The sequence below is a fragment of the Papaver somniferum genome, chromosome 5, assembly GCF_003573695.1.
Source record: "Papaver somniferum cultivar HN1 chromosome 5, ASM357369v1, whole genome shotgun sequence".
Taxonomy (NCBI): domain Eukaryota; kingdom Viridiplantae; phylum Streptophyta; class Magnoliopsida; order Ranunculales; family Papaveraceae; genus Papaver; species Papaver somniferum.
Genome location: NC_039362.1, coordinates 58,984,302 through 58,994,114, shown reverse-complemented (window position 1 = coordinate 58,994,114; position 9,813 = coordinate 58,984,302). Strand labels below are relative to the sequence as shown.

The window sequence follows — 9,813 nt, the reverse complement described above, 5'->3', positions numbered from 1 at the left end:
CTGTTACTTCCTCCATGGGAAAATAAAATATGCAGAAGTTCGGATTACCTTTATCCGTAGTTTTTGTTGTTATGGTGAAGCTCTGGCTGGTATCAACAAACGAGCAGCAATGGTTCTTAGTAGCAACTGTGATCAGAAGAGACTGCGTTTTCGTGGGAACAAAACAGGTTTGCTGGATCTTGGATGACTACGGTCACGATCCTTAACAGGGAGGAGCGGTGACTACGGGCACAAATATTGGCAAGGACGAGTGGTGGTTACAGGCACGGCAGGGAGAGGCGTGGTGATGGTGGTCATGGGCTTTGGTAACCACGACTATGAATCTTAGATGAACGAAGAAGCATAAGTAGTAGTAGCCACATCCACGAGCTTTAGGCGAGCATAGGCGGTTATGCTAGCCACGACCACGAATATTAAAAGGCTTTGATTTGCCATTATGACCCAAAGGATGAGTTTCTTCCTTTCATATAACTTACATACGTGAGTTTTATTTCTCCTTCTATTATTTCCCTCTTTTATTTTGGTGAAGCAGCTCCTCTCTGATTCCCTGACGGAAGCTCGCCTATTGTTACTTGCCTGATACGACACAGTTGATGGATGCAAATATGTCTTGACGCTGCGCTTTGGAGAAATACAGAATCTCACATAAATGCTCCATCATGGACTGTACAGTTTTGTGGACGGAGTCCCCAGAAATCATGCAGCTCCTGAAGGGAAGAGGATCTCTGTGGACTCCCTCAGTGCTTAGTTGAAGTTCTCCTGCATCTACCTTATCTTTGAAAATGCGCTTCAATTTGTTGCAATCGCTGGTGGGGTGATTGACGAACCTATGGTAACGCCAATATTTGGGATTTGCCATTTCTTCTTCGGTTGGAGGACGTCTGGTAAGAGGTAGCTTGATGACGCCATCTTGAATCCATGCTTCTAGGAGTTCGATTACCTCTTCAATTGGACACGGGAAGATTAGAGCAGCGTCTCCAGTTTCTTGTTGCTGTGCAGGCGTCTCAGCCGCAACTTTCCGGGTTTGAGTTGTCTGGTGTACTAGTGTCGCACGTTTGGGTTGTTGATAGCCGTTGCCCAGATGCATTCTCTTTCCACCCTCACTAGCGATTGACTGGAGGTTGGATCTTTTATTGGAAGGACGCTTGCTTTCCTGAACATCTTTACGAGCTTATTCATTCTGGGACGGTTTGGATCGACTGAGTAAAGCAACAACAGATCTCTTAGCAGCTTCTGATGCAATATGGGAATTGATATTTTCCAAGAAGGACGCACATAATGAAATCACCTTTTCATTGCGAGGACTCTGATGAGAATGAGTCTTCTTTCTGAGCTTGAGGAAACATCTCTCGATCTTCATGTGCAGACAAGTTAGGTTGGTGACTACCTTTCTATTCAATGTGACATAGGCTTCATCTTCCTCACCAGTAATAGGAATATGAATCTTGGAAGAAGGACTACTACCATCAGTATTGATCCAAAATGAATTGTTGGTGGCGTTTCCTCCAGAATGAATACGTGTTGGTTCCTTTGATAGTTGATCCGTGTGGACTTTCAAAAGCGTAAATACTTCGTCTTGTGTCTTGAAAATAGTAGCTTGATTCCTGACAATATCATTCAGGATTCTCGTCAGATCGTGAATAATTGTCACATATTGAGACTGCATATCCTCAACAAGGGTTTTGAATGAAAGAACGGATTCAGGAATAACATGTGAAGTATTGTCAGTGCTAGGAGAAGTAAAATTGGGATTGAGGGTTTTGGACCATTCCTAAGATCAACCATCTTGAGAAATTTAAGAAATTGAAAATGGAATAGGCAAAATGATTTTTTGCAACCGAAAGATTAATCTCCCACTGTGGTCGCCAGTTGTTTTGGGGTAAAAACTGATTATGCTATTTTTGGTAAATTTGGGTGTGTTGATGAGAAACGAATTCAAACCCTAAACAAATGTACTGCACATGAGTACTTTAGATTCGAGAGATCAATCTGTAAGACTTTGGCCTAAACCAAGAAGTGGTATTTCCAGATTCAATTTGGTCACAAAGTGAAGGAGAATGGTTGATCTTAGGGAGGGAAGCGAAGAAGGTGTTGAGATCAGAATGTTGAATTACGAAGGTGTGGCTGTTTTATGACTTGTATCAGAATGTGGAACTGGCTTGCAGAATGTAATCTATCAGTTCTTGGTGTTTTCTGGATACTTGTGTTGATCACACTTGTTGTTTGTCGAAATGGGTTGAAAACCTATTTATACAAGTCATTAGCGAGCGCACCTTGATCTCGTAGGAAGTGGAGGCAGTTAAGTAGTGGAGAAGTGGGGTTGTGTAAAAAGTGGTGACTGTCGCGTTTCCATTATGAGGGAAGAGCGGTAAGCCCTTACACCCACTACTCTCTTACTGTTATTAACCGTCCGCCTTTTCCTGACACTTTCTCGTAATGGGCGTGTTGTACGTCGCACGTCGTAAACCACCAGACCAATACCCCAGTGAGAATCCCCCAGTTTGTGACATGTTTGGTGTCTCGAGTATTTTGTAGGAAAATATACACATCAGGCTGTCGAGTGGGTCAAGTTATGAGACTTGCCGCTTAAAACAACATATAGTGCTTTTATATCAAAAAATTGTTTGTGGAATCAATATTTATAAAAATCGTTCATAATCAATGTATATAAAGCATCGCTTTTAAACAAGCATTTCAAAATAATTGATGTTCATGAAGCATCATTGTTTTAGAGTTCGACTAAGTTAGTCGCGGAGCTTAATGTCTTAAAAGGAGCATGACCACCCTTTTTCAGGGAGTTAATAGGAGCTACGCGCGCCTTCCATGGCTTGGCGGATCGCTCCTCATGGAAGAAGGGTGGCCAGTGATCACGGCGTCACCCTGTTGGCCACTGGAAATTAAATCTAAGACATCTGACTAGGCTAGCGAAGTTGGACAGATGAGATGATTTGCGTGATTGAATTTTAGGGTTTAAAGCCGTGTGGCCAACTTACCTTTGGCCAAACGATTTTGGGTGTTCGTCGCTGATTTGGACAAGTCGATTGAGTACACATAAAGATGGGTTTCCGGCGAGCTTACCAGCATCTCATTGGCCGCCTGAAATTAGATCTAGGTCGTCCGACTAGGCTGGCAAAGATGGACGGCCGTGATCGATTTGCGGCAGTTGTGTAATGCCGCTGACTCAATTTAGGGTTTAAAAAGCGCGCGATCACCCTACTTTGGGCAAGCGGTTTGACGCGCTCCTGGATTGTTATGTGTAGTTCGATCAACCAGGTATGGAGGCGAGTCGCCGGTGAGCACACCAGTACCTGTTTGATCGTTCGAAAGAATATCTAAACCGTCCAACTAGGCTGGATAAGTAGGACGGATGTGATGGTTTGAGACCGTTATGGTTGGTCTTAGCTCGCTGAGCTTGTCTTTCAACATCGCGACCATCCTAACTCTGGACAACAATCAGAGATGCTACTGGCGGGCTAAGAGGATCTTGATTGGCTGGGACGATAGTGGGCCCGCCGGTGGACACCATGGAGTTTGCTCGGTCTTGCTGGGAGGAGGCCAAGCTTGTTGAATCGGCTGGCCAAATCTTGTGGTCGTGATTGTTTTGAGACTGACATGTGCAACCTATGTTTAATTCCTTAAGGAATTAGGTCTGTCGACCAACCAACTTCCAATTTTAATTAAAAGTACGCGTGGCGCTTTTGGAGGGATCTGATTGGTCGGTGGGAAGAGGGGGCCGACAAGTAGCAACATGGAGCGTGTCGCGGCCACGCCTCCTTTTGCTGCTGTAATTCCTCTTTATTTCTTGTTTTCTTATTTTTGGTAGGATCTTGCTCCTACTAGCTCCGTGATGGATCAATTTCCTAGTTTGTCTAGGTTTAGTTTCGACCAATGGGTTTCGAATTATCGCGCATGGCACAAAAAACCTAATTTTTGCAATTGATAAAATTAGGTTAAAGAACTGAATTTTTCCAGTTGTCGCAAAACCAATCAATTTTTGGTGAATTTTCGCATATTGATACAAAAATCACTAATTATGTTTCAGAGGGCATCATAACTTTGCGTGCCCCTAATTGAGCATTTCCATGCATATCTTAATCCTGACACTTCGGGAAATTCATGCTGCTCAGTTGCGAGCGAACATTAATTGTCATGTCATGTCAAAATCAAGTGTTCGGCTGGGAACATAACATGGAATGAATACTCGACAGGCTCTGGCATTAGTGAGTAATGCAACTAGGAGCTTAAATACTCATTAGGCTCTATACTAGTGAACAATTCATCTAAGAGCTTGATTTTCAATATAATATGAAGAGAGACATAGGCACTCATCAGATTCTGATATATTCTTCAAATTCCTTGCGGAATATAAACATATCAAGGTCTACTACTTCTGATGTTGGGTTATGTAGGCAGACTTTTACAGTTTTCGCCCTATACTAAAAACCACCATCAACACCAATACAATCATCCAACCACATGGAGTTTTCAACTGGCATCATTATGGTCATCCAACAACAACTTCCCCGGAAGCCACTCATCTCTCGACTGCTTCAACTTAAACATACTTAAATGAAAAATTCTTTCCTAACTCTGATGCTGATTGTACTGGAAAAAAAACTCGTCTAAATCACTACATATATTTGAAACCTATTTTGAGGCATACTCAAGGTTCGGCTGACAACCTATGTTTTTGCCTAGATTCGGCTGATAACTTTTCAGCCGAACTTAGATAAATGTATGCCTCAAAACATTTTGGTAACCCTCAAAACACGTTTCATATATTTCATTCCGCCAACGACCACCGGATTAAGGGTTTTACGGAACTAGTTGATGCCCATTTCCATTTCTTTGGCCCAAGCCTATCGTCCCCAAAGAAAGGTTGGGCTCAATTCATCTTTGACGACGAAAAGGCTTATGTTTCCGCCCGTTTTATCGTTTCCTAGGTTGCAATAAATCATTCAGATAAAAAACGTTAAAGAAAACAGTTTTAATAGGCTCTTCCAATAATAAAGTTCTTCGTTTCGGCTAAAACTTTTTCCCCCTTCTGTTGATCTACTCTCTCCTCTTCTTTCATCAAATGGCATAAATCCTGTGAGTCTCAAAATAGTAAATATATCAAATCAATCATTTTTTTTAGGGTTTTCTTCAATCCTCTCGATTCGTATTCTACATATCTAGGGTTTTTCACAAAATCTGATATCTCTATTATCCAAAGATGAGTACACCAAAGAAAAGGAATTTTCAGATTGAAGCTTTTAAACATCGAGTGGTAGTTGATCCTAAATATGCAGAAAAAACGTGGAAAATATTGGAACATGCAATTCGCGAGATTTATAATCATAACGCCAGTGGATTAAGTTTCGAAGAACTTTATAGGTACGGAATTTTTTGTAATTTCTTTAATATTTTTAGTTTTTGAATCTGGATTGCCTTTATAATCTTTTGTTAGGATTTCAATTCGTATAATGTTTTATGGTTGAGTTAATTAGAGGATTTCGAGTGTTTTGTTATCAATTAGGTTTAGCTGAAATCTGAGGTGTAATTAGAGAAATTTGGGATTAGGTGCAGTTTTTGTGTTATCTCTAGTTTGCCCTAATATCATATAATGGACTCTGAGGGATTTTTCTGTACTTTATGTTTTAATTTGACCCTTGTAGCTTGTAGAATAGATATGAGGCACTTGACTTCATTGTAGTGAGGAAGTTTGTTCGTCCGGGTATGATATGATTTTCCGTGATTCTGTGAACTTGTTCCAAGTGCTAATTGGTGTTGATTCTTCATTACCTTTTTTGTTGAATTGTGGGTTCTCTGAAGGGGTTTTAACTACGGGTGTTTTTGTTGTACTTTTTAGTCATTGTTAGTTAGGAATATGGTGCGATTTTAATGCCATCTCGGTTTGCTTCTGGAAATGTAAGCGTTGGATTGTTAGTATCATCGTCTAAAGAGTGGTTATTGAATTAGGAATATAGGATTTAGTAAGCTGTTTTGGACTGTACACAATTCCTTTACCTTTCTAATCTAATACTAATTCTGTTGTTGTTAAGGAATGTGAAAAGATGTTATGAGGTTGTGTTGCTAATAAATTCTTACCAAGCAGTTCCATGTTTATATCCCCGGTTATATATTTCCATGAGTCTTGTGCTTCTCTATGTGATGCTCGTCATCTTTGATTCCAGCATTTCAGTATTGCTGCTTGCTTTACTTTTATCATAGAGCTGCCAGTGTTACTTCATTGTCTGACCTAGAACTTGTATCTTGTGACTTTTGTTTCATCTTGAGGTACTAGGTTCATGAGTCTTGTGCTTCTCTATGTGATGCTCGTCATCTTTGATTCCAGCATTCAGTATTGCTGCTTGCTTTACTTTTATCATAGAGCTGCCAGTGTTACTTCTTTTTCTTGCCTAGAACTTGTATCTTGTGACTTTTGTTTCATCTTGAGGTACTAGGTTCATGCTTAATTGCATCATTCATGTACGCGGTGGCATTGTATCTGTTATCTTTTTGCTTTTAACTTCTTGTCCATTATATTTCTTTGTTACAATCCTACTTTAATTTCATTCCATTGAATTTCAAATATTCTGATTCTTCCTAGACGGAGGTGTTCCTTTTAGGTTTGTCCCTTTACATGTTGAGTTGTTTTTGAACGCAAATATGAGTGTTGTGAGCAGTAAAGGGTGATTTTCTTATGGCTTTGATCTTGACGAGGTCCTTGTGTATTCTTTCCTTATCCTAGGAAGCGTGGTGAGATTTGTATATTGCATCTGTTAGCTTTTTCATTTCTTCTTACGATATTGTACATTAGGCTGAGAAAACATTTGAAGTTTTTTATGCCCTTGCTTGATCCAACTCAGGTCATCCATGTCACCATGACGCAAATGAAAGTCTCTTTCTTCTTTTAGCAGATTTATGAAGTCTTCAAGTAGCAAGATTGTTTTGCTAATTGCATTCATTACTGATTCTGTAGCCCATTATCTCTCGATATTGTGTATATGATGGTAAAGTTGAAATTCATGAGTTCTTGTTTACTTCACTTCTATGTTTTTCTAATGATTTAGTATCTGTTGTGGGTTTCAGAAATGCGTACAATATGGTACTACATAAGTTTGGCGACAAGCTGTACACAGGACTTGTGACAACTATGACAATGCATCTAAAAGAAATATCAAAAACAATAGAAGCCGCCCAGGGAGGTTTATTTCTAGAGGAGCTCAACAGGAAATGGGAAGACCATAATAAGGCACTGCAGATGATCCGGGACATATTGATGTACATGGATAGGACTTTCATTCCCAGTACACACAAAACCCCAGTGCACGATCTTGGCTTACACCTCTGGAGGGACAACATCATCCACTCAAAGAAAATCCAAACGAGACTTCTGAATACCCTTCTTGAGCTTGTGCAAAGAGAACGAACTGGTGAAGTTATAAACCGAGGGTTAATGAGGAATATAACAAAGATGCTAATGGACTTGGGTTCATCCGTTTACCAAGAAGACTTTGAAAAACTATTTCTTGAGGTTTCTGCAAATTTCTACAGTGTAGAGTCTCAGCAGTTCATTGAGTCGTGTGATTGCGGGGATTACCTAAAGAAGGCCGAGAGGCGTCTCAACGAAGAAGTAGATAGGGTTTCTCACTATTTGGATGCAAAGAGTTTAACTAAGATTACTAATGTGGTAGAGAAAGAAATGATTGCCAATCACATGCTTAGATTAGTACACATGGAAAATTCTGGCTTAGTGAAAATGCTTGTGAATGATAAGTATGAGGACTTGGGAAGAATGTACACCTTATTTCGTCGGGTGCCCGATGGTCTTTCAACTATCAGAGATGTGATGACTTCCCACATTCGAGAAACGGGTAAACAATTAGTCACTGATCCAGAGAGATTGAAAGATCCAGTGGATTTTGTTCAGCGTCTCTTGGATGAAAAGGATAAACATGACAAAATTATTAGCTCTGCCTTTAACAATGACAAGACCTTCCAAAATGGTTTGAATTCCGCATTTGAGTTCTTCATAAATTTGAATCCTCGATCTCCTGAATTCATCTCCTTGTTTGTTGATGACAAACTGCGCAAGGGATTGAAAGGTGTGAGTGAAGAGGATGTTGAAGTTGTCTTAGACAAGGTGATGATGCTCTTCCGCTACCTACAGGAGAAAGATGTTTTTGAGAAGTACTACAAGCAACATCTAGCCAAACGACTTCTCTCGGGAAAAACTGTCTCTGATGATGCTGAGAGAAGTTTGATAGTAAAACTCAAGACAGAATGTGGTTATCAGTTTACTTCAAAACTAGAAGGAATGTTCACAGACATGAAAACCTCTCATGACACTATGCAAGGATTTTATGCAAGCCAGGGTGGGGAGACTACTGCGGATACTCCTACCTTAGCTGTTCAGGTCCTCACAACAGGATCATGGCCAACTCAGTCAAGTTCCACTTGTAATCTACCAGCTGAAATTATGGGGGTATGTGAGAAGTTCAGGGCATATTATCTTGGAACTCACACCGGTCGAAGATTATCATGGCAAACAAATATGGGATCAGCTGATCTTAAAGCAACTTTTGGGAAAGCTCAGAAGCATGAGCTGAATGTTTCCACTTACCAAATGTGTGTCCTAATGCTGTTTAACAATGCTGATCGACTGAGCTACAAGGAAATTGAACAGGCCACTGAAATACCGTCCTCTGATTTGAAGAGGTGTTTGCAGTCACTTGCTTGTGTGAAGGGAAGAAATGTCCTCAGAAAGGAACCTATGAGCAAGGACATTGGAGAGAATGATGCATTCTATTTTAATGATAAGTTCACTAGCAAATTCTACAAGGTGAAGATAGGAACAGTGGTTGCACAGAAGGAGTCAGAACCGGAGAAGCTAGAGACACGACAGAGAGTGGAGGAAGATAGGAAACCCCAGATTGAAGCTGCGATTGTCAGGATCATGAAGTCGAGGAGAGTTCTGGATCATAATAACATTGTGGCCGAGGTTACTAAGCAGTTGCAGTCCCGGTTCCTGCCTAACCCCGTCGTAATTAAGAAACGAATCGAGTCTCTTATTGAGCGGGAGTTCCTGGAGAGGGACAAAGTAGATAGGAAAACATATCGATATCTAGCTTGAAAACACGACTAATGCTTTCTTTTGCAGGTTTTGGAATTGTATCCATTATTTGGTAGGTAAGAAAGAATACTCCTGACGAGGATTTCACTGAATATTTTTATTTTCCACATCTTCTCCTTCAGCTATCTGTCAATTCTAAGTTCTGTTTACTTGTATGATTCCAACCATTTTCTTTTGTTCACTTTCCGATAATCTGCAAAAATGTGTTTTACTTGCTAGCTATATTACTCAGTTTTAGATGGGTCGCTCTCAACCAAGCTTAATTGCAAATGAAAATGTCCTTGTTAATGATATAATTGTAATGGGAGTGAACAAGTAAATAGTGTTATTACTGCCTTCTTTGGAACTGAACCGATAGACTCGGGATTGATTCAAACTATACTGATAAATTTTCAGCAGCAGAACTGCAATGCAGGTTTCTAACAATGCAGAGGATATCAGCCAACTTATTTACATTTTAAGGAAGTTCTCCTTCCATAACTGTAAGACTTCTTCAACCCGCCTCTATGACGTGACCACAGTATTAACCGATGATAGATTAACAGGGAATTATGTGACATCCGATCGACCACAATGCCATAGAGACTTTTGTGACCGGCTCTTACAGTTCAGAAAATCAACCGAACCCGTATTTTATACATAACATACACGTGCGTATGAAGCCCCAGCTTAGTTTAGCGAATTTTCAACTTGAA

General features: G+C 40.3%; 1 protein-coding gene across 1 annotated transcript; it reads left to right on the top strand.

The window, feature by feature from the left end:
• Nucleotides 1-5,011: 5,011 nt before the first annotated feature.
• Nucleotides 5,012-9,446, top strand: LOC113281664 (cullin-3A-like). Its single transcript, XM_026530449.1, has 2 exons — nt 5,012-5,376; nt 7,075-9,446. The coding sequence occupies exons 1-2, from the start codon at nt 5,216-5,218 to the stop codon at nt 9,116-9,118; spliced, it is 2,205 nt and encodes a 734-aa protein (XP_026386234.1). The 5' UTR covers nt 5,012-5,215; the 3' UTR covers nt 9,119-9,446.
• The last annotated feature ends 367 nt before the right edge of the window (nt 9,447-9,813 follow it).